Source organism: Pleurodeles waltl, chromosome 9 (genome assembly GCF_031143425.1).
Source record: "Pleurodeles waltl isolate 20211129_DDA chromosome 9, aPleWal1.hap1.20221129, whole genome shotgun sequence".
Classification (NCBI taxonomy): Eukaryota; Metazoa; Chordata; class Amphibia; order Caudata; family Salamandridae; genus Pleurodeles; species Pleurodeles waltl.
Genome location: NC_090448.1, coordinates 1187241559 through 1187267337, shown reverse-complemented (window position 1 = coordinate 1187267337; position 25779 = coordinate 1187241559). Strand labels below are relative to the sequence as shown.

General features: G+C 55.4%; 2 protein-coding genes across 4 annotated transcripts in view; both read right to left on the bottom strand.

Annotated features, from left to right (window-relative positions):
- MIPOL1 (mirror-image polydactyly 1) overlaps positions 1–25779 on the bottom strand; it is an 845661-nt gene that overhangs the window by 743449 nt on the left and 76433 nt on the right. The gene's annotated exons all lie outside the window — the stretch shown is intronic.
- Positions 3711–4355, bottom strand: LOC138259820 (trophinin-like). Its single transcript, XM_069207714.1, has one exon. It carries the CDS (start codon positions 4353–4355, stop codon positions 3711–3713), a length of 645 nt encoding a protein of 214 aa, XP_069063815.1.

Genomic DNA, 25779 nt, shown 5'->3' with positions numbered 1-25779 from the left:
GTCTGAAAACACCATACATACATGTGCGCACACACAGGCCTGCTGTGACAGGCTGGACACATGTCTGATAACGCCATAGGTGCAAGTGCGCACACACAGGCCTGCTGTGACAGACTGGACACATGTTTAAGAACACCATACGTACAATTGCGCACACACAGGCCTGCTGTGACAGGCTGGACACATGTCTGAGAACACCACAGGTGCAAGTGCGCACACACAGGCCTGCTGTGACAGGCTGGACACATGTTTAAGAACACCATACGTACAATTGCGCGCACACAGGCCTGCTGTGACAGGCTGGACACATGTCTGAGAACACCACAGGTACAAGTGCGCACACACAGGCCTGCTGTGACAGGCTGGACACATGTTTAAGAACACCATACGTACAATTGCGCACACACAGGCCTGCTGTGACAGGCTGGACACATGTCTGAGAACACCACAGGTGCAAGTGCGCACACACAGGCCTGCTGTGACAGGCTGGACACATGTTTAAGAACACCATACGTACAATTGCGCGCACACAGGCCTGCTGTGACAGGCTGGACACATGTCTGAGAACACCACAGGTACAAGTGCGCACACACAGGCCTGCTGTGACAGACTGGACACAGGTTTAAGTACACCATAGGTAGAATTGCGCACACACAGGCCTGCTGTGACACGCTGGACACATGTTTAAGAACACCATATGTACAAGTGCGCACACACAGGCCTGCTGTGACAGACTGGACACATGTTTAAGAACACCATACGTACAATTGCGCACACACACGCATGCTGTGACAGGCTGGACACATGTCTGAGAACACCATACATACATGTGCGCACACAGGCCTGCTGTGACAGGCTGGACACATGTCTGAGTACACCATAGGTACAATTGCGCACACACAATCCTGCTGTGACAGGCTGGACACGTCTGAAAACACCATACATACATGTGCGCACACACAGGCCTGCTGGGACATGCTGAACACATGTCTGAGAACACCACAGGTGCAAGTGCGCACACACAGGCCTGCTGTGACAGACTGGACACATGTTTAAGAACACCATACGTACAATTGTGCACACACAGGCCTGCTGTGACAGGCTGGACACATGGCTGAGTACACCATAGGTACAATTGCGCACACACAGGCCTGCTGTGACAGGCTGGACACATGTCTGATAACGCCATAGGTGCAAATGTGCATACACAGGCCTGCTGTGACAGGCTGGACACATGTCTGAGAACACCACAGGTGCAAGTGCGCACACACAGGCCTGCTGTGACAGACTGGACACATGTTTAAGAACACCATACGTACAATTGTGCACACACAGGCCTGCTGTGACAGGCTGGACACATGGCTGAGTACACCATAGGTACAATTGCGCACACACAGGCCTGCTGTGACAGGCTGGACACATGTCTGATAACGCCATAGGTGCAAATGTGCATACACAGGCCTGCTGTGACAGGCTGGACACATGTCTGAGAACACCACAGGTGCAAGTGCGCACACACAGGCCTGCTGTGACAGACTGGACACATGTTTAAGAACACCATACGTACAAGTGCGCACACAGGCATGCTGTGACAGGCTGGACACATGGCTGAGTACACCATAGGTACAATTGCGCACACACAGGCCTGCTGTGACAGGCTGGACACGTCTGAAAACCCCATACATACATGTGCGCACACACAGGCCTGCTGTGACAGACTGGACACATGTTTAAGAACACCATACGTACAATTGTGCACACCCAGGCCTGCTGTGACAGGCTGGACACATGGCTGAGTACACCATAGGTACAATTGCGCACACACAGGCCTGCTGTGACAGGCTGGACACATGTCTGATAACGCCATAGGTGCAAATGTGCATACACAGGCCTGCTGTGACAGGCTGGACACATGTCTGAGAACACCACAGGTACAAGTGCGCACAGAGGTGAGCGCGTCTTCACACATGAAGGAAAGGTGCGCACTTTCACACTGTGCTTACACTGGAGAGTGCCGAGAGCCCTGAGGCCACTAAGAGAGACTCAGCAAGTAAAGGTGTGGGGAAGGCCGGCCGGGCGCTCCTGACACCGCTCCGTGTGCCCTTGGGGTCATCCTGCTGGGCCGAGGCGCCTGGACACACAGCACTAGTGTGAGGTAGCTGTGAGCTCGGTGCGGACACACGTCCTCCGTCTAGACCCTTTCACACGCCTCAAGGAGCTTCACACACCCCGGCTCCGCTGGGAGAGGGGCCCCTGCGCTCCCTGCCTTAAACACTGTCCAAAGGCGCCCCGAGCCCGCACCCAGGCGGTCTGAGGGCGACACCTGCTGCTCGCAAGGAGAACTCCTACTCTAACTACAGTGCAGGTGCGCCATGTGCACGTCACAGGAGCTGTGTGCAGCGCCAAAGACGTCATAGCAGCACCAAAGACGTCACAGGAGCTGTGTGCAGCGCCAAAGACGTCATAGCAGCACCAAAGACGTCACGGGAGCTGTGTGCAGCGCCAAACACGTCACAGGAGCTGTGTGCAGCGCCAAAGACGTCACGGGAGCTGTGTGCAGCGCCAAAGACGTCACAGGAGCTGTGTGCAGCGCCAAAGACGTCACGGGAGCTGTGTGCAGCGCCAAAGACGTCATAGCAGCACCAAAGACGTCACGGGAGCTGTGTGCAGCGCCAAACACGTCACAGGAGCTGTGTGCAGCGCCAAAGACGTCACGGGAGCTGTGTGCAGCGCCAAAGACGTCACGGGAGCTGTGTGCAGCGCCAAAGACGTCACGGGAGCTGTGTGCAGCGCCAAAGACGTCATAGCAGCACCAAAGACGTCACGGGAGCTGTGTGCAGCGCCAAACACGTCACAGGAGCTGTGTGCAGCGCCAAACACGTCACAGGAGCTGTGTGCAGCGCCAAAGACGTCATGGGAGCTGTGTGCAGCGCCAAAGACGTCACGGGAGCTGTGTGCAGCGCCAAAGACGTCACGGGAGCTGTGTGCAGCGCCAAAGACGTCACGGGAGCTGTGTGCAGCGCCAAAGACGTCATAGCAGCACCAAAGACGTCACGGGAGCTGTGTGCAGCGCCAAAGACGTCACGGGAGCTGTGTGCAGCGCCAAAGACGTCACAGGAGCTGTGTGCAGCGCCAAAGACGTCACGGGAGCTGTGTGCAGCGCCAAAGACGTCACGGGAGCTGTGTGCAGCGCCAAAGACGTCACGGGAGCTGTGTGCAGCGCTAAAGACGTCACGGGAGCTGTGTGCAGCGCCAAAGACGTCACAGGAGCTGTGTGCAGTGCCAAAGACGTCATAGCAGCACCAAAGACGTCACGGGAGCTGTAAGCAGCGCTAAAGACGTCACGGGAGCTGTGTGCAGCCCAAACACGTCACAAGAGCTGTGTGCAGCGCCAAAGACGTCACAGGAGCTGTGTGCAGCGCCAAAGACGTCACAGGAGCTGTGTGCAGCGCCAAAGACGTCACAGGAGCTGTGTGCAGCGCCAAAGACGTCATAGCAGCACCAAAGACGTCACAGGAGCTGTGTGCAGCGCCAAAGACGTCATAGCAGCACCAAAGATGTCACAGGAGCTGTGTGCAGCGCCAAAGACGTCACGGGAGCTGTGTGCAGCGCTAAAGACGTCACGGGAGCTGTGTGCAGCGCCAAAGACGTCACAGGAGCTGTGTGCAGCGCCAAAGACGTCACAGGAGCTGTGTGCAGCGCCAAAGACGTCAAAGCAGCACCAAAGACGTCACGGGAGCTGTGTGCAGCGCTAAAGACGTCACGCGAGCTGTAAGCAGCGCTAAAGACGTCACTGGAGCTGTGTGCAGCGCCAAACACGTCACAGGAGCTGTGTGCAGCGCCAAAGACGTCACGGGAGCTGTGTGCAGCGCCAAAGACGTCACGGGAGCTGTGTGCAGCGCCAAAGACGTCACGGGAGCTGTGTGCAGCGCCAAAGACGTCACGGGAGCTGTGTGCAGCGCCAAAGACGTCACAGGAGCTGTGTGCAGCGCCAAAGACGTCATAGCAGCACCAAAGACGTCACGGGAGCTGTAAGCAGCGCTAAAGACGTCACGGGAGCTGTGTGCAGCGCCAAACACGTCACAGGAGCTGTGTGCAGCGCCAAAGACGTCACAGGAGCTGTGTGCAGCGCCAAAGACGTCACGGGAGCTGTGTGCAGCGCCAAAGACGTCACGGGAGCTGTGTGCAGCGCCAAAGACGTCACGGGAGCTGTGTGCAGCGCCAAAGACGTCACGGGAGCTGTGTGCAGCGGCCAAAGACATCACAGCAGCTGTGTGCAGCAACAAACACGTCACAAGAGCTGTGTGCAGCGCCAAAGACGTCACAGGAGCTGTGTGCAGCGCCAAAGACGTCATAGCAGCACCAAAGACGTCACAGGAGCTGTGTGCAGCGCCAAAGACGTCATAGCAGCACCAAAGATGTCACAGGAGATGTGTGCAGCGCTAAAGACGTCACGGGAGCTGTGTGCAGCGCTAAAGACGTCACGGGAGCTGTGTGCAGCGCTAAAGACGTCACGGGAGCTGTGTGCAGCGCCAAAGACGTCACAGGAGCTGTGTGCAGCGCCAAAGACGTCATAGTAGCACCAAAGACGTCACGGGAGCTGTGTGCAGCGCTAAAGACGTCACGGGAGCTGTAAGCAGCGCTAAAGACGTCACGGGAGCTGTGTGCAGCGCCAAACACGTCACAGGAGCTGTGTGCAGCGCCAAACACATCACAGGAGCTGTGTGCAGCGCCAAAGACGTCACGGGAGCTGTGTGCAGCGCCAAAGACGTCACAGGCAGCAGTTTCCCGACTCTGCACATGTGATCTTCTTTGCTTTTTTGCTGAGTTACTAAACCTACTGAGGATGTAACGCTGTTCAATGTCTAGGGGTCGAAGCCTCCTAAGGCTGCACAGACAGATGTCACTGGACAGCAGTCACAGGGCATGCAGGGGTCGAAACCTCCTGACCCCTGAGGCTGCACTGATGGACGTCTACGGGCAGTGGTCTCAAGTAACGCAGCAGCTCAACCTCCAGGGGTCTCAGGTCATGCAGGGGTTGAAGCCTCCAGTCCACTGAGGCTGCAATGATGGATGTCTATAGACAGGGGTCTCAGGTCATGCAGGGGTTGACGCCTCCAGTCCACTGAGGCTGCAATGATGGATGTCTATAGACAGGGGTCTCAGGTCATGCAGGGGTTGACGCCTCCAGTCCACTGAGGCTGCATTGATGGATGTCTATGACCAGCGGTCGCAGGTTATGCAGGGGTGGAAGCCTCCTGAACCCTGAGGCTGCACTGATGGACATCTATAGACAGGGGTCTCAGGTCATGCAGGGATCGAAGCCTCCAGACCACTGAGGCTGCACTGATGGACGTCTACGGGCAGAGGTCTCAAGTAACGCAGCAGCTCACCCTCCAGACCACTGAGGCTGCACTGATGGACGTCTATAGACAGGGGTCTCAGGTCATGCAGGGGTTGAAGCCTCCAGTCCACTGAGGCTGCAATGATGGACGTCTATAGACAGGGGTCTCAGGTCATGCAGGGGTTGAAGCCTCCAGTCCACTGAGGCTGCATTGATGGATGTCTATGACCAGCGGTCGCAGGTTATGCAGGGGTGGAAGCCTCCTGAACCCTGAGGCTGCACTGATGGACATCTATAGACAGGGGTCTCAGGTCATGCAGGGATCGAAGCCTCCAGACCACTGAAGCTGCACTGATAGACGTCTACGGGAAGAGGTCTCAAGTAAAGCAGCAGCTCAACCTCCACCATGTTAAGGTTTTCCTCTGACCCAGGTCTGTGCCTTTCCCACAAGTTTGTGAGGGGACCTGTCCCAGACCCCAGCGGAGACTGACAGACACTGAGAAGTACCTGCCACTTGGAGGACTTCACTGACATCCCAAGGACCCTGTCCTTCTAACTGACTGAGGCTCAGCAACATGAGGAGGGAAAGAGGCAGAGAGGCCCAGATATGGGGCCACCTCCTTCAATGTCACGTGACACATTCAGCCCGTGCAGGCTTTAAGCCATGGACATCCGAGACCATACTTACAATATGGAAACTGCAGGTTCCACGGTACAAGGGAACTGCCACGACTTCCTGTCTGTGTGCTTAAAGTCTGCAGGAAACTGTAACCTGCTAGGCGCCTCATCCGGTCCACACTACAGAAACCGCCTACACCTCGGTCTGACTGACTGCTGCCTCTGATCTACAGAGCGTCGATTACTCCATCTTTAGCATCCGTAACAATGTGCACTGACTGTCGGTGGCAGAAATAACTGCTGCCTCTAATCTACAGAGTCACTCAGCCTCTGCATCTGTAGCAATGGGCACTGACTGCAGGTAGCAGAAAGGCCTGCTGACTCTCTGGTCTACAGAGCGACAATGCCCTCGCATCTGTAACAATGGGTACTGACTGCAGGTGGCAGAAAGACCTCCTGCCTCTGTTCTACAGAGCATCGATGACCCCCGTCTCTGGCATCTGTAACAAGGGGCACTGACTCTGCAAGTTGCAGAAAGACTTGCTGCCTCTGATCTACAGAGCGATTATGACTCCGTCCCTGCATCTGTAGCAATGAGCACTGACTGCAGGTCGCAGAAAGACTTGATTCCCCTCTATTCTACAGCGCGGCAATGCCCTTGCCTCTGCATGTGTAGCAATGGACACTGACCGCAGGTCGCAGAAACACTTGCTGCCTTTGAGTTACAGACCGACGATGCCCTCGCCTCTGCATGTCACACAATGCACACTGACTGCAGGCAGTAGAAAGACCTGATGCTTCTACGGTCCAAACACATGGCCACCATGACCCGTCCTCTAGTGTGTAATAATGTGCACTGACTGCAGGCTGCAGAAACACCTGCTGACTCTCTGATCTACAGAGCGCCGATGACACATCTCTGCATGTACAACAATGTGCACTGACTGCAGGGAGCAGTAAGACCTGCTGTCTCTCTGATCTTCAGCTCGCCCGTGACCCGTCTCTGCATGTGTAACGATGTGCACTGACTGCGGGCACCAGAAAGACCTGCTGACACTCTGATCTACAGAGGCACCATGACCCGTCCTCGCATGTATAACAATGTGCACTTACTGCAGGCTGCAGAAACACCTGCTGACTCTCTGATCTACAGAGGCACCATCACCAGTCTCTGCATGTACAACAATGTGCACTGACTGCAGGGAGCAGTAAGACCTGCTGACTCTCTGGTCTACAGCGCTCCCATGACCCGTATCTGCATGTGTAACAATGTGCTGTGACTGCGGGCATCATAAAGACCTGCTGACTCTCTGATCTACAGAGGCACCAGGACCCGTCCTCGCATGTATAACAATGTGCACTGACTGCAGGCTGCAGAAACACCTGCTGACTCCCTGATCTACAGAGCGCCGATGACCCATCTCTGCATGTACAACAATGTGCACTGACTGCAGGGAGCAGTAAGACCTGCTGTCTCTCTGATCTACAGCTTGCCCGTGACCCGTCTCTGCATGTGTAACAATGTGCACTGACTGCGGGCACCAGAAAGACCTGCTGACTCTATGATCTACAGAGGCACCATGACCCGTCCTCGCATGTATAACAATGTGCACTGACTGCAGGCTGCAGAAACACCTGCCGACTCTCTGATCTACAGAGGCACCATCAATCGTCTCTGCATGGACAACAATGTGCACTGACTACAGGGAGCAGAAACACCTGCTGACTCTCTGATCTACAGAGGCACCATCACCAGTCTCTGCATGTACAACATTGTGCACTGAGTGCAGGGAGCAGTAAGACCTGCTGACTCTGAACTACAGAGGCGCGATGACCCATCTCTGCATGTGTAACAATGTGCACTGACTGCAGGGAGCAGTAAAACCTGCTGACTCTCTGATCTACAGAGGCACCATGACCCGTCCTCGCATGTATAACAATGTGCACTGACTGCAGGCTGCAGAAACACCTGCTGACTCTCTGATCTAGAGGCACCATCACCTGTATCTGCATGTACAACAATGTGCACTGACTACAGGGAGTAGTAAGACCTGCTGTCTCTCTGATCTACAGCGCTCCCATGACCCGTCTCTGCATGTGTAACAATGTGCTGTGACTGCGGGCATCAGAAAGACCTGCTGACTCTCTGGTCTACAGCGCTCCATTACCCGTCCTCGCATGTATAACAATGTGCTGTGACTTCGGGCATCAGAAAGACCTGCTGACTCTCTGATCTACAGAAGCACCATGACCCGTCCTCGCATGTATAACAATGAGCACTGACTGCAGGCGGTAGAAGGTCCACACACATGGCCACCATAACCCGTCTCTGCGTGTGTAACAATGAGCACTGACTGCAGGGAGCAGAAATGCCTGCTGACTGATCTACAGAGGCACCGTGACCCGTCTGTGCATCCGTAGTCATGGGAACAGGATGCAGGCGGCGGAGATGCGCCTTCGAGCTTCTAAGCATCACTTTCTAGCGCCTGGATGGGGGCGCCTTCCTTCTAAACTAACCTGCTGCTTGTCCCACTTGAACCTGATTTCCCAAATCAAAGCTAAATGTTATGTAAAATGTTGCTTTGATATTTAAGGCACCTAAGGAGGTCACCTGAGAGGTGAGGGTGGGCACAAGACAAGGGGGGTGGGGGGGGACTTGTGGATGCGATCACCTCATGGAGGGCAGTGTCACGGGAGCAGCAGCGGGTGGGGGGGGGGTCAGGTTATTCTGTAGGCCAGTTCTCGAGGTCGCAGAGTCACGCATTTCAACAATTCGCACAGGTGGAGGGGCCGCTCCAACCACTTTACTGCTCCCCCTCACTTCATCCCACAGGAGAGTGGTGCCTACAGACTTCAGGCCCGGGCCTCACCCAGACACTGCACAGTGTAGGCAGATGCACAGTCACTCCTTTCATCACCTCACACATCTGGATTGGCGGTCCCTGCCATGCACCCAGCTCTTCCGACCCCTTGGGAGTCACGCATTTCATCCCACAGGAGAGTGGTGCCTACAGACTTCAGGCCCGGGCCTCACCTAGACACTGCACAGTGTAACAGATGCACAATCACTCCTTTCATCACCTCACACATCTGGATTGGCGGTCCCTGCCATGCACCCAGCTCTTCCGACCGCTTGGGGGTCACGCATTTCATCTCACAGGAGAGTGCTGCCCACAGACTTCAGGCCCAGGCCTCCCCCAGACACTGCACAGTGTAGGCAGATGCACAATCACTCCTTTCGTCACCTCACATCTGGATTGGCGGTCCCTGCCATGCACCGAGCTCTTCCGACCCCTTGGGGGTCACGCATTTCATCCCACAGGAGAGTGGTGCCTACGGACTTCAGGCCCAGGCCTCACCCAGACACTGCACAGTGTAGGCAGATGCACAATCACTCCTTTCGTCACCTCACACATCTGGATTGGCGGTCCCTGCCATGCACCCAGCTCTTCCGACCCCTTGGGGGTCACGCATTTCATCCCACAGGAGAGTGCTGCCTACGGACTTCAGGCCCAGGCCTCACCCAGACACTGCACAGTGTAGGCAGATGCACAATCACTCCTTTCGTCACCTCACACATCTGGATTGGCGGTCCCTGCCATGCACCCAGCTCTTCCGACCCCTTGGGGGTCACGCATTTCATCCCACAGGAGAGTGCTGCCCACAGACTGCAGGCCCTGGCCTCACCCAGACACTGCACAGTGTAACAGATGCACAATCACTCCTTTCATCACCTCACACATCTGGATTGGCGGTCCCTGCCATGCACCCAGCTCTTCCGACCGCTTGGGGGTCACGCATTTCATCTCACAGGAGAGTGCTGCCCACAGACTTCAGGCCCAGGCCTCCCCCAGACACTGCACAGTGTAGGCAGATGCACAATCACTCCTTTCGTCACCTCACATCTGGATTGGCGGTCCCTGCCATGCACCGAGCTCTTCCGACCCCTTGGGGGTCACGCATTTCATCCCACAGGAGAGTGGTGCCTACGGACTTCAGGCCCAGGCCTCACCCAGACACTGCACAGTGTAGGCAGATGCACAATCACTCCTTTCGTCACCTCACACATCTGGATTGGCGGTCCCTGCCATGCACCCAGCTCTTCCGACCCCTTGGGGGTCACGCATTTCATCCCACAGGAGAGTGCTGCCTACGGACTTCAGGCCCAGGCCTCACCCAGACACTGCACAGTGTAGGCAGATGCACAATCACTCCTTTCGTCACCTCACACATCTGGATTGGCGGTCCCTGCCATGCACCCAGCTCTTCCGACCGCTTGGGGGTCACGCATTTCATCTCACAGGAGAGTGCTGCCCACAGACTTCAGGCCCAGGCCTCCCCCAGACACTGCACAGTGTAGGCAGATGCACAATCACTCCTTTCGTCACCTCACATCTGGATTGGCGGTCCCTGCCATGCACCGAGCTCTTCCGACCCCTTGGGGGTCACGCATTTCATCCCACAGGAGAGTGGTGCCTACGGACTTCAGGCCCAGGCCTCACCCAGACACTGCACAGTGTAGGCAGATGCACAATCACTCCTTTCGTCACCTCACACATCTGGATTGGCGGTCCCTGCCATGCACCCAGCTCTTCCGACCCCTTGGGGGTCACGCATTTCATCCCACAGGAGAGTGCTGCCCACAGACTGCAGGCCCGGGCCTCACCCAGACACTGCACAGTGTAGGCAGATGCAATCAGCCACCCGTCATCACTTCACACACCTGGAGAGCTGCTCCAACCAACGTACTGCTCCCCACAGAGGGGGGGCCTTGGGGGTCACGCATTTCATCCTTCAGGCGAGTGCTGCGTGCTGACTTCAGTGACAGGTCCTCGCACAAACACCGCACCGGTTGAGGATGTCCACACACAGTCACTCCTTTTATCATTCCACAGACTTGGAGTGGCCCTCCCTGCCATGTACCCAGCTCTCCCTCCCTCAGGGGGCCCCGAGTGCGAGAGGTCACCTAGTTCTCCCGCCCAAGGCAGGCACGAGAAGGGCCCTGGGTGTGAGGGGTCACCCATCCCTTCCTCTCCAGGGAGGCCCAGGGTGTGCGGGGTCACCAGCTCTCCCTCCACAGGGAGGCCCAGGGGTCACCCAGCTCTCTCTCCCCCCAGGGAGGCCCAGGGTGTGTGGGGTCACAGCTCTCCCTCCCCAGGGAGGCCCAGGCTGGGCCATGGGTGTGCGGGGTCACCAGCTCTCCCTCCCCAGGGAGGCCCAGGGGTCACCCAGTTCTCTCTCCCCCCAGGGAGGCCCAGGGTGTGCGGGGTCACCCAGCTCTCTCTCTCCCCAGGGAGGCCCAGGGTGTGTGGGGTCACCCATCCCTTCCTCCCCAGGGAGGCCCAGGCTGGGCCATGGGTGTGCGGGGTCACCAGCTCTCCCTCCCCAGGGAGGCCCAGGGGTCACCCAGCTCTCTCTCTCCCCAGGGAGGCCCAGGGTGTGTGGGGTCACCCATCCCTTCCTCCCCAGGGAGGCCCAGGCTGGGCCATGGGTGTGAGGGGTCACCCATCCCTTCCTCCCCAGGGAGGCCCAGGCTGGGCCATGGGTGTGAGGGGTTACCCAGTTCTATCTCCCCCCAGGGAGGCCCAGGGTGTGCGGGGTCACCCATCCCTTCCTCCCCAGGGAGGCCCAGGGTGTGTGGGGTCACCCATCCCTTCCTCCCCAGGGAGGCCCAGGCTGGGCCATGGGTGTGAGGGGTCACCCATCCCTTCCTCCCCAGGGAGGCCCAGGCTGGGCCATGGGTGTGAGGGGTCACCCAGTTCTCTCTCCCCCCAGGGAGGCCCAGGGTGTGCGGGGTCACCCATCCCTTCCTCCCCAGGGAGGCCCAGGGTGTGTGGGGTCACCCATCCCTTCCTCCCCAGGGAGGCCCAGGCTGGGCCATGGGTGTGCGGGGTCACCAGCTCTCCCTCCCCAGGGAGGCCCAGGGGTCACCCAGCTCTCTCTCTCTCCCCAGGGAGGCCCAGGGTGTGTGGGGTCACCCATCCCTTCCTCCCCAGGGAGGCCCAGGCTGGGCCATGGGTGTGAGGGGTCACCCATCCCTTCCTCCCCAGGGAGGCCCAGGCTGGGACATGGGTGTGCGGGGTCACCAGCTCTCCCTCCCCAGGGAGGCCCAGGGGTCACCCAGCTCTGTCTCTCCCCAGGGAGGCCCAGGGTGTGTGGGGTCACCCATCCCTTCCTCCCCAGGGAGGCCCAGGCTGGGCCATGGGTGTGAGGGGTCACCCATCCCTTCCTCCCCAGGGAGGCCCAGGCTGGGCCATGGGTGTGCGGGGTCACCAGCTCTCCCTCCCCAGGGAGGCCCAGGGGTCACCCAGCTCTCTCTCTCCCCAGGGAGGCCCAGGGTGTGCGGGGTCACCCAGCTCTCTCTCTCCCCAGGGAGGCCCAGGGTGTGTGGGGTCACCCAGCAGTCACACATCGGCGCCTTTTGTTCCCGGCTGTTTACTCAACAGAAATAGCTCATCTCCGGGTAGATGCGCGGTTCCAGCGCTTGAAGCGCCTCGCAGGCGGTTTCTAGGAGAGCGGGGCACGTCCGGGCCTGTCCTGGGTTGTGAGTGACTCAGAGCCCAGGAACTTCGAGAAACTTCCTGTGCCCGAGGGTGGGGCCCCAGGTCTGCCCCAGCACCCCAGGCAGAGCGCCCAGGGGTGCCAGGCGGGAAGAGGCGGACCACAGAGGGACCCGCCAGGCACCCCCTACCCCCGGTACAACCCGATGGGAATAAGAAGCTTCCCGGGCCTCGGGCTCCAGGATGTGCAGATGTTTATGGATTGTAAGCGCTTTACACGCGCGCATTTCAATGACATGACGTACACACACATCTGTGCAGTGCAGGCCAGCTGTTCCCTGGATCACACAATCGGGGCTTTCAGGCCAGATCGCTCGGTCACATTCTGCCTTTCAGGCCCCTTGTTAGCTTTGGCGGCAGAAGCGACGATCTGTACAAGAGCTTTTGTCGAGAGATAAACCGGTATAATAATTTGTTTGGAAAGCGCACGCCCGCCGGAGCTTCTTGGCGCTGGAGCTACACACAGCACACGGGAGGTTGGGGTGTCTGTTAAAACCGGGGGGGGGGGGGGGGGGGGGGTGGGGGGGGGGCGTTAATTCTGGGGACATGGGCTACCCCCACAGGCAGAAGGGGAGACCGTGGGGACAGGAGGGCACGGATCACAGGATCGGGAGGGGGGGGGGGGCAGGAGGGTGAAACGGATCAGAAGACCTGGAGGGCCGCTCCTGCACTGAAGTAGACCAGTTGGGAGGGATGGGGGGGGGGGGGGGGGGTGTTGTGGAGTCACGAGGGTGCAATGGATCACAGGATCTCGAGGGGTGCACCAGCACCTAGTAGACTAATGGGGGGAGGGGGTGTGATTGCGGGGTCAGGAGGGTGCAACAGATCACAGGATCTCGAGGGGTGCACCAGCACCTAGTAGACTAATGGGGGGAGGGGGTGTGATTGCGGGGTCAGGAGGGTGCAACAGATCACACGATCTCAAGGGGTGCGCCGGCACCTAGTAGACTAATGGGGGGAGGGGGTGTGATTGCGGGGTGAGGAGGGTGCAACAGATCACAGGATCTCGAGGGGTGCACCAGCACCTAGTAGACTAATGGGGGGAGGGGGTGTGATTGCGGGGTGAGGAGGGTGCAACAGATCACAGGATCTCGAGGGGTGCACCAGCACCTAGTAGACTAATGGGGGGAGGGGGTGTGATTGCGGGGTCAGGAGGGTGCAACAGATCACACGATCTCAAGGGGTGCGCCGGCACCTAGTAGACTAATGGGGGGAGGGGGTGTGATTGCGGGGTGAGGAGGGTGCAACAGATCACAGGATCTCGAGGGGTGCACCAGCACCTAGTAGACTAATGGGGGGAGGGGGTGTGATTGCGGGGTCAGGAGGGTGCAACAGATCACAGGATCTCGAGGGGTGCACCAGCACCTAGTAGACTAATGGGGGGAGGGGGTGTGATTGCGGGGTCAGGAGGGTGCAACAGATCACACGATCTCAAGGGGTGCGCCGGCACCTAGTAGACTAATGGGGGGAGGGGGTGTGATTGCGGGGTGAGGAGGGTGCAACAGATCACAGGATCTCGAGGGGTGCACCAGCACCTAGTAGACTAATGGGGGGAGGGGGTGTGATTGCGGGGTCAGGAGGGTGCAACAGATCACAGGATCTCGAGGGGTGCACCAGCACCTAGTAGACTAATGGGGGGAGGGGGTGTGATTGCGGGGTCAGGAGGGTGCAACAGATCACACGATCTCAAGGGGTGCGCCGGCACCTAGTAGACTAATGGGGGGAGGGGGTGTGATTGCGGGGTGAGGAGGGTGCAACAGATCACAGGATCTCGAGGGGTGCACCAGCACCTAGTAGACTAATGGGGGGAGGGGGTGTGATTGCGGGGTGAGGAGGGTGCAACAGATCACACGAGCTCGAGGGGCGCACCTGCAGGAGGCTGGCCCCCTATGTAGTGTGCAAAACCAAGCACACTATGGAGGGGGTCCCGGCAACCACACGCTGGTTCCCAAAGGTAAAAATCAGAGCGCCTAATGCTCCAAATGTTTAAGGTAGCTGGTCGACCGGTAAGGCTAATCCAGGAGGTGTGTGAAGTGTTTGCTGTACTCGCAAATCCAATTAAGCACCACACACACTCAATTAATAACTCGAGACCAAATTTTATAAAAATACTTCAGACTTTTTTATAATTTTTAAGACCAAAATCTTTAGAATACATTAAGCACTTTTCTTGTTATGACTTTTTAAAGTAGCAAAGTTAGTCTTTCTGTGCGTAATTACGCACAATAGGAAACAATAGGCAGTCACATTTAAAAATACATTAAAAAAAAAAAAATCGCACAGTGGTGTTACCAGTCTCTTCTTTTGCAGGGGGGTCGTAGTAGTCGGGGGGGCACCTCATGCCAGCTGGAGAGCTTCGGGCAGCTCCCAGTTCTGGCGGGGAGCAGCGTTGGAGAAGTTCTTGGCACAGGCACAGGGCCACCTGGATGAGCCACTTGGTAAAGGAGCTGGATTGCAGATTTAAAGTTGGTGCCTGGGGGTCCCCTTAGGCTGTTGAGGTCGCAAGGGGTTGGGGACCCGGGGCACACAGCAGATCCTGCGATGCAAGGCCCAGGGTGGCCATGTGCAGGTCGTTTTGGAGGACTTGGATGCTGTGTGCAACGAAGTCCAGTTTAGCTGGAGGCGAGTCTCTTTGAGGGCTGCTTACAGGACAGCGGGGCACTCTGGTCAGAGGACCGGGGTGTTCCTGAAGTCCATCGACTGGGACTGCCTCCTGATCCTTTTCAAGCTCTGGGGGAGCTAGATTTCTGCTGGTCTGACGGCAGCTGACCAGTACCCAGGGTATTGCTGTATCTCAGCCACTAGGGGGCGCAGTGCCACCAAACTTGGCACAAATGTGGGGGACTTCCAGGCAGTCGTTGGTTATCATCGGGTCCGGCTGTAACTTCCGGTCACAGAGATATCGGCGATTCAGTGAAGTGACCTTTACTGGTTTGTGGTCCTTTGCAGGTTTCTTGCTTTTTTTGAGTGGTGCCTCCACTCAGGAGGGAAATGTAGGCTATTTGCGAAGCCTGGAGGTCCTCTGGGGCTTTTCAGGTCCGTCCAGTGTTCAGCTCCTCCGCAGCAGCGATTGCTGGGACTCTGGAGCAGCAGGCAGGGGTCTTGGAGCCTCTTCTGGTGCAGCAGGTCCTCGGTTCTCGTCCTGGAGGGTTCTTTGGTGCTGTCTTCTTTCTTCCTGTTCAATCTAAATTCCTGGTCTAGGGGAGCCCACTAAATACTGAACTTGGTGGGCGTTTTAGGGGGAACCTGGTAGGGTCCAATGGGACACTTACCCTTGGGTGGCTACACCCACTACAATGACCACTTCCTGTGGGAAGGGTCATTTCCCTAAACCTAGTTGGCCACTTTCCTCCATTCAAAGATGGAGAAAAATGAGATAGAGGGTCCACTTCGCACGCAAGCCCTTAGGGGTGGTGCATGCTCAGTGAGGCCACTCCTCCTACCCTTTGTCTTATTCCCCGACCAAAGTGGGGGTCTGCAAGGGGGGAGCCCTCTGCTGCTAGCAGCAGGCCTGGGGGCTCGAGTTTCAGGGGCTGTAGTCCTTCGAAGCTCACCGCCAGGATGTTGCACATTCCTGAGGGAGTGGGTGTTAGCACCTCCACTCAGGAAGGGCTTTGTCTTACAAACCAGAGAGCCATGGCTCTCCCTCAGGTTTGTATATTGGCCGTCTTGAGAGGCAGGCTGAATGGAACCAGTCAGCAACTATACCAGTTAGGGTTAGCTTTTGCAGGGGTCACCTCTGAGGTGACCCCTGGGTACATTTAGGGATAAATCCAACACTTGTACCCGCTTGGATTTATTATTCTGAGTTGTTTGATACCAAACAACCCAGGGTGCAGAGTGGCCATCATGTGGCTGGGAAACAAGTGTTTGACCAGTGCCCAGCTCATCTATGTAAAATGGCTGCTCTGTTCACTCACTATGTGTGAGAAGGTAGCCTCTTTCTAGCCTTGTTACCCCCACTTTTGGCCTGTTTGTGAGTGTATGTCAGGGTGTTTTCACTGTCTCACTGGGATCCTGCTAGCCAGGGCCCAGTGCTCATAGTGAAAACCCTATGTTTTCAGTATGTTTGTCATGTGTCACTGGGACCCTGCTAGCCAGGACCCCAGTGCTCATAAGTATGTGCCCTGTATGTGTTCCCTGTGTGATGCCTACCTGTCTCACTGAGGCTCTACTAACCAGAACCTCAGTGGTTATGCTCTCTCTGCTTTCCAAATTGTCACTAACAGGCTAGTGACCAGTTTCACCAATTTACATTGGCATACTGGAACACCCTTATAATTCCCTAGTATATGGTACTGAGGTACCCAGGATATTGGGGTTCCAGGAGATCCCTATGGGCTGCAGCATTTCTTTTGCCACCCATAGGGAGCTCTGACAATTCTTACACAGGCCTGCCATTGCAGCCTGACTGAAATAATGACCACGTTATTTCACAGCCATTTACCACTGCACTTAAGTAACTTATAAGTCACCTATATGTCTAACCTTTACCTGGTAAAGGTTGGGTGCTAAGTTACTTAGTGTGTGGGCACCCTGGCACTAGCCAAGGTGCCCCCACATCGTTCAGGGCAAATTCACCGGACTTTGTGAGTGCGGGGACACCATTACACGCGTGCACTATACATAGGTCACTACCTATGTATAGCGTCACAATGGTAACTCCGAACATGGCCATGTAACATGTCTAAGATCATGGAATTGTCACCCCAATGCCATTCTGGCATTGGGGAGGCAATTCCATGATCCCCGAGTCTCTAGCACAGACCCGGGTACTGCCAAACTACCTTTCCCGGGGTTTCACTGCAGCTGCTGCTGCTGCCAACCCCCCAGACAGGTTTCTGTCCTCCTGGGGTCCAGCCAGGCTTGGCCCAGGAAGGCAGAACAAAGGACTTCCTCATAGAGAGGGTGTTACACCCTCTCCCTTTGGAAAAAGGTGTCAGGGCTGGGGAGGAGTAGCGTCCCCCAGCCTCTGGAAATGCTTTGATGGGCACAGATGGTGCCCATCTCTGCATAAGCCAGTCTCCACCGGTTCAGGGATCCCCCAGCCCTGCTCTGGCGCGAAACTGGACAAAGGAAAGGGGAGTGACCACTCCCCTGACGTGCACCTCCCCATGGAGGTGCCCAGAGCTCCTCCAGTGTGCTCCAGACGTCTGCCATCTTGGAAACAGAGGTGCTGCTGGTACACTGGACTGCTCTGAGTGGCCAGGGCCAGCAGGTGACGTCAGAGACTCCTTCTGATAGGCTTTTACCTGTGTTGCTAGCCTATCCTCCTTCCTAGGTAGCCAAACCTCCTTTTCTGTCTATTTAGGGTCTCTGCTTTGGGGAATTCTTTAGATAACGAATGCAAGAGCTCATCAAAGTTCCTCTGCATCTCTCTCTTCACCTTCTGCCAAGGAATCGACCGCTGACTGCTCTGGACGCCTGCAAAACCGCAACAAAGTAGCAAAGACGACTACTGCAACCTTGTATCGCTGGTCCGGCCGCCTTCTCGACTGTTTTCCTGGTGGTGCATGCTGTGGGGGTAGTCTGCCTCCTCATTGCACTAGAAGCTCCGAAGAAATCTCCTGTGGGTCGACGGAATCTTCCCCCTGCAACCGCAGGTAACAAAAGACTGCATCACCGGTCCTCTGGGTCCCCTCTTAGCACGACGAGCGTGGTCCCTGGAACTCAGCAACTCTGTCCAAGTGACTCCCACAGTCCAGTGACTCTTCAGTCCAGGTTTGGTGGAGGTAAGTCCTTTCCTCTCCACGCTAGACTGCATTGCTGGGTCCTGCGTGATTTGCAGCTGCTCCAGCTCCTGTGCACTCTTCCAGGATTTCCTTTGTGCACAGCCAAGCCTGGGTCCCCGACACTCTAACCTGCAGTGCACAACCTCCTGAGTTGTCCTCCGGCGTCGTGGGATCTTCTTTTGTGACTTCGGGTGAGCTCCGGTTCACTCCTCTTCGTAGTGCCTGTTCCGGCACTTCTGCGGGTGCTGCCTGCTTCTGTGAGGGCTCCCTATCTTGCTGGGCACCCCCTCTGTCTCCTCACGCAATTGGCGACATCCTGGTCCCTCCAGGGCCACAGCAGCATCCAAAAACCCTAACCGCGACCCTTGCAGCTAGCAAGGCTTGTTTGCGGTCTTTCTGCGTGGGAACACCTCTGCAAGCTTCTTCACGACGTGGGACATCCATCCTCCAAAGGGGAAGTTCCTAGTCCTCTTTGTTCTTGCAGAATCCACAGCTTCTACCATCCGGTGGCAGCTTCTTTGCATCCTCAGCTGGCATTTCCTGGGCATCTGCCCAATCTTGACTTTGTCGCGACTCTTGGACTTGGTCACCTTGTTCCACAGGTAGTCTCGTCCGGAAATCCACCTTTGTTGCATTGCTGGTGTTGGTCTTCCTTGCAGAATTCCCAGATCACGACTTTTGTTCTCTTTGGGAGGGGTATTTTTCTAACCGTCACTGTTTTTGTACAGTCCCAGCGACCCTCTACAAGCTCACATAGGTTTGGGGTCTATTCGTGGTTCGCATTTCACTTCTAGAGTATATGGTTTGTGTTGCCCCTGTACCTATGTGCTCCCATTGCATTCTATTGTGACTGTACATTGCTTGCATTGCTTTCTACTGCTATTACTGCATATTTTGGTATTGTGTACATATATCTTGTGTATATTTGCAATCCTCATACTGAGGGTACTCACTGAGATACTTTTGGCATATTGTCATAAAAATAAAGTACCTTTATTTTTAGTATATCTGTGTATTGTGTTTTCTTATGATATTGTGCAAGTGACACTTGTGGTACTGTAGGAGCTTCACACGTCTCCTAGTTCAGCCTAAGCTGCTCTGCTAAGCTACCATTATCTATCAGCCTAAGCTGCTAGACACCCTATACACTAATAAGGGATAACTGGGCCTGGTGCAAAGTGCAAGTACCCCTTGGTACTCACTACAAGCCAGGCCAGCCTCCTACACTATGTCCCAGGTTTGGAAAGGACACAGTGGGGGCATATTGCTTAGGCAGCTATGCCCTCACATATAGTAGGATGCACCCTGCCCTAGGGCTGGAAGGCCTGCTAGAGGGGGGACTTACCCATAACATATGCAGTGTAGAGAGGACAGGGCACACAGAGAATGTGCCATGTTGAGTTTGTTTTTTTAGGTTTGCCCCAGAACACTCAGCCTGCACTGGCAGTGCAGGGTGCATCTGGGTGCATGGCCCTAGAGGGTGGCACAATCAGTGCTGCTGCCCTCAGGGGTCTACTCATACTATCCCATGCCCTGGGTACTGGGGTACCCATTTACTAGGGACTTACAGGGGTACTTAAGAGTGGAGCCAATTGTGCCAAGCATCACAACAGTTTTAGGGAAAGAGCTCTGGCCCAGGGAACCTGTTTAGCAGGAGCCCTGGGCACTACCAACCTCTAGAACACATCAACATCAGGCAAAACATGGGGGTTAACCATGCAAAAAGAGGGCTCCTCTCACAGCGCCTGCACTGGAGTAGACGAGTGGGGCGTTTGAGGGGTCAGGAGTGCGCAATGGATCACAAGACCTCGAGTGGCATGCCTGCACTGGAGTAGACCAGTTTGGGGGGGATGTTGTGGGGTCAGGGGAGTGCAATGGATCACAGGATCTCGAGAGGAGCACCAGCACCTAGTAGACTAATGGGGGGCAGGTGATTGTGGGTTCAAGAGGGTGAAATAGATCACACGACCTCGAGGGGTGCGCCAGCACTGCGAGTCCCCTTTGCGCAGTGTAGGAGGCTGGCCTGGCTAATAGTGGGTACCTTGTGGTACTTACACCCTGTGCCAGGTCCAGTTATCCCTTATTAGTGAATGTAGTAGTGTTCTAGCAGCTTAGGCTGATAGAAGGTAGCTATAGCAGAGCAGCCACGGCTCAACTAGGAGACATGCAAAGCTCCTGCAATACCACGTATAGTTACTTATACTCAAGTAAAAACAATACTAGGTGTTACCAAAAATAAAGGTATTTATTTGGGTGACACAGTACCAAAAATATCTTAGAGGCAATACTCCTTCTGGAGGTAAGTATTATACGCAATATATACACTAGAGACCACAATTAGGTAAGTAAATGGTCATAGAATAGAGCAAACAGTAGAAAATACAATAGATTGCAATGGGCCTAGGGGCAAAACAAACCATATACTAAGTAAGTGGAATGTGAATCACAAATTCCCCCCCTAGGCAAGTGTAGTGTGTAGAGGGGCGCTGGGAGTGTAAGAAAACACCAAATGTAAGTAAAATACCCCATTCAGAGCCCAGGAAAGTAGGAGTAAAGTACAGCAAGTTTCCTCAGGACACACTACAAGTCGTGATTAGAGTTATTGCAAGAACCAAGCAAGACTGCAATCAACAAATGGGGGATTCCTGGACCTGAAGACCTGTGAAGAGAGGAGACCAACACTAGAAGTTGCAGAAGATTCCAGGGAGGACAGGAGCTCCTGCCAACCTAGAAGATGGTGCAAAAGAGCATTCTCCGGTTAGAAGCCTGCAGAAGAGCACCAAAGAAGATGGCTGCGGGTTCCTGCGTGGTGCAGGAGACGTCCCACGTCGAAATGTTGGATGCAGACAGTTTCCATCACTGGATTCCTCCAACAAGCCTTGGTTCAAGCAAGGTCGCGGTTTGTGCCAAAATGGCGTGGCATGGACCCAGAAGGGACCTGGGGGCCTCAACTCAGACTGAGGAGGCAGAGGGGGCTCCCAACACTGGAGAGAGCTCACAGATGACGAGGCAGCACCCACAGGAGACCCAAGACACGGGGACAAAGGAGATGCAGATTGCGGTTAGTGCAGCACAACAAAGGAAGGTCCCACGCCGCCGGAGAACAACTCAGCAAGTTATGCGTCACAGGATGGAGTGCTGGGGACCTGGGCTACACTGTGCCCAAGGGGTTCTTGGAAGAAGTACACAGGAGCCCAAGGAGCTGGAGAAGACACAGTGCACAGGGGTACTGTTGCAAACCGGGGAGGCAAGCTCTTACCTCGTCCAAATTTGGACTGCTGAACCTTAGGACAGTCTGGGTTGCGTTGGTCCACCACCTGTGTTCCAGGGGGCACGTCATCACGAGAGGAGTCCCAGAGAATTGGTCGTTGTCTTGGAAGGTGCCTGCGTGAGCAGGGGAGTGACTCCGTCACTCCACAGGAGATTCCTTCAGTTCTTCTGGTGCAGGGTGAAGACAGGCAGTTCCTCAGAGCATGCACACCTTGGAAACTGTTGCAGTTACAGCGGTTCCTGGAGCAGTCTGCGATTGATCTTACGGTCAGAAGCTGAAGCAGAGGATGCAGATGATCCCTGGAGGAGCCTTGCAAGTTGAATCTGAAGAGGAGCCCATAGGAGAGACCCTAAATAGCCCAGAGAGGGGAATTGGGTACCTACCCAGGTATGCACCTATCAGGTGGGGTCTCTGACGTCACCTGCTGGCACTGGCCACTCAGAGATCTCTAGAGTGTCCCCACACCTTGGAAAACAAGATGGCTAACGCCAGGGACACACTGGAGGAGGTCTGGGCACCACCCCTCGGGTGGTGATGGACAGGGAAGTGGTCACTCCGATTTCCTTTGTCCAGTTTCGCGCCAGAGCAGGGATTGTGGGTCCCTGAACCGGTGTAGACTGGTTTATGCAAGGAGGGCACCATCTGTGCCCTTCAAAGCATTTCCAGAGGCTCTGGAAGGCTACCCCTCCGCAGACTGTTACACCTATTTCCAAAGGGAGAGGGTGTAACACTCTCTCTCAGAGGAAATCCTTTGTTCTGCCTTCCTGAGACTGGGCTGCCCAGGCCCCAGGGGGGCAGAACCCTGTCTGCGAGGTGGCAGCAGCTGTAGTGAAAGCCTCAGAGAGCTGGTTTGGCAGTACTGGGGGTCCATGGTGGATCCCCCAGGATGCATGGAATTGGCCCCAAATACCAGATTTAGAATGGGGGGACAATTGCATCATCTTAGACACCTCACATGGCCATATTCGGAGTTACCATTGTGACGCTACATATAGATATTGACCTATATGTAGTGCACACGTGTAATGGCGTCCCCGACTCACAAAGTTTGGGGAATTGGCCTGGACTGTGTGGGGGCACCTTTGCTAGTACAAGGGTGCCCTCACACATAGTAACTTTGCACCTAGCCTGCAGTAAATGAAGGTTAGACATTTAGGTGACTTATAAGTTACTTAAGTGCAGTGAAAATGGCTCTGAAATAGTGTGTGCACTATTTCACTCAGGCTGCAATGGCAGTGCTGTGGAAGGGTTTGTCAGAGCTCCCTATGGGTGGCAAAAGAAATGCTGCAGCCCATAAGGATCTCCTGGAACCCCAATGCCCTGGGTAGCTAGGTATCATATACTAGGGACTTATAAGAGGCGTCCAGTGTGCCAACTGGAATTGGTAAATTAAGTCACTATAGTGACTAGTTTGGAAGCAGAGAGAGCATAAGCACTGGAGTTCTGGTTAGCAGAACTTAAGTGACACAGTCAAGCACTACTGACAACACACACATTAGGCCACAAACTATGAGCACTGGGGTCCTGGCTAGCAGGATATTAAGTGAGACAGGAAAAACACACTGACATATACTCACAAACAGGCCAAAAGTGGGGGTAACCATGCCAGAAAGAGGCTACTTTCTCGTATACAGTGTGCCACCAGAGAGGCCACCACCCTTGAAGGGGCGCAGGGACGCACTGGTCCAGGGCCCTGAAGACGAGGAGGTCACAGCTCAGGGTTTTAGGATTACATTTCGGGAAGATGCTGGCCGCCCAGCAGCGCAGGACGGAAGGGCCTCTGCCCGGGGGTAAGGGACAGGCCGGGGGCCACCACCGGACATGTAGGATTGACCCCGGACACAGGAAGTAGTGGGACGGGGGCCCTCACAGTGTGTCATACCTTCAAGAACGCACACCCGCTGGTTGTACACCGCGCGTAACACACGCACCGGCCACTAAACACATCTATCGACCCCAGTAGGACAGGCGGAGCTAAGATTTTATCACAGAATGTTCCCTTCAACACCCTCTAGAGCTTTCAGGACCCCACACGGACTACAAAACGCACGTGTTGTTGTCCACTGAAGGAATGTAAACTGGGCAGAGCGCTCCAGTTACGCTTGGAGCGCGGTGGCCACCCGTGACCGGACAGCACGAAGGTTAACCGGGCATTAGAAGGTCACAGAGGGAGGCAGCTGTCGGGGTACACTGACCGGCCAGTCTAGAGAAGGGATGTGAGGGGTTCCAGGAGCCCGCCTCGCCTGAAGGCTGTACGAGGGTGGGACACAGCTTCACGAGGCGCTACAGGCAGGTTTTCGGTTCCCCCATGTGCCAATCCCTTCCAACTGGATCTGACTGGACAGGAGTGAGCTGCGTCCACTGAATGAGTGCTTGTAGCTCAGCTTACGTGGAGGTTGTAGTGACAAGGCCCAAGGCTGTAGGCCTGCCTGGATCCCTGGGGAAGGTTATGTCAGATGTCCTGGGACTATCTATTTAGTACACAAGACACAAAAAAGGCAGCAGGCCTGGCATATTTATATTGAAAACCATACACTGAGGCCAGTAGGCGACCTTACACAGAGGAGCCGTGCCATGGAGCCTCCCAGGTCACTGCGGTGTGCCAGCACTTTGATGCTGGTACCCCCTTCCACAAACCCTGGCTGGCGGTGGGATCTCTGCGCCCAGATAACCCTCGCTAGACCAGCCTAGGAGGGCCCTTGTTAGTAAACTGCAGAAATGTAGACCTCACCTGTCTGAGTCCCTGGCACTCTGCTTGTCCTTATGAGGGCACAGGGCGAGGGGGCAACGGGCTACCCACGACTGCCACCGGTCCCAATACTCTGGACCAGGGCACAAGTCCCACAAAAGGAAGTGGGGGGAACTAACCATCTCAGGCATTATGCATATCGAGAGGATATACACTGGACCATAATTCCTCCCTATCCCCCTGTTTACTGGATTATGCAAGTGACATCAAGGCGCATCAGGTGATTTCACTGGAAGTGAGATCACGAGAAGTAACATCAAGGCGCGTGACATCAAGGCGCGTCAGGTGATTTCACTGGAAGTGAGATCACGAGAAGTAACATCAAGGCGCATCAGGTGGTTTCCCTGGAAGTGACATCACGAGAAGTGACATCAGCTATTAAGATCTCACACATATGCTTATCAGCTATACCACAGTGCATTTAAGCACATTATTAGAATTATAAATGAGAAGTAGCGCCAGAGTTGTAGAGAAAAAGAGGCGCAATCCAGATACAAAATCTGGGCCTCAACTAACACATTTCTTGTTTTAAACCCTCCCACGAAGAGACTGCCAGCAAGGAGAAGCCTGGACGTAGATCTGTTCTGCTTAATCGGTTGCAAAGTCTGGATTTAAACTATCTGTGGGGTTTGCTGTAGAGATTTGTGTTTAATGCAGTCCCGGGTTACAATGAAAGAAGCAGAGCACATCACCTCACATGCCAATGACAGGTTTGTATTTATTTAGATGGGTACGTGGGTTACCGCTTTTAACACAGAGGTCCTTTTGTTACTGGCAGTTCATCCATTGTAATCCTCCTAATATAACAGAGTGAGCTGTGAAGGAGATGCGACTCCTACACCTTGTAGCCCTCACTGTCCTATGTAGCATCCTGTACACTGATTTACACACACGTGATGTGTTGTCAATGTATAATCTGTATGTTACGTAAAGGGCTCTGACAGCCTGAGTTGGGATGAGTAGCGCTATTTACATAGTTATTTGTGTAAATACTGGGGCAGACCAACACATCTGACAATCTTGCAGGTCATGCGCTATGTGCAGGGCCCGAGGCCTCGCCTCCTCGGGGGCAGTCCGCTGTATAAAAGCCCCTCTCTAAGTGCCCGTGAAGGGGTAACAAGCTGTGTGCCTTTGTTACATCTGCATGTAAGTGGATGCTCCAGGCCCAGTCCAGTCAGGATACACGATCCAAAGGAAGCCTGAAGCCCCTTAACCTTGGCCTTTACCGTGGGCTCAGCTGGAGGTGACTATACCCCCCTGCTGCTGGGGATGGAAAGCAGACAACCTGCGGCCACAGCTGGGCGTGTCCTGGTGCCTGAAAATGACACCGGGAGTTCAGCATATTTCAGTGGGGTCCACCCTGAGAAAACAGTGGGTGGACGCCGTCCATCGGCGTGTACCCCCGACTTGTGCCCTGCTCTGCACGGACCAGCATTGGGCCTCATCACTTGTGTACATCCGCCTGAAAAAGCAGTGCGCTCCGGGGTCTGGGCGGGTGGACAGCG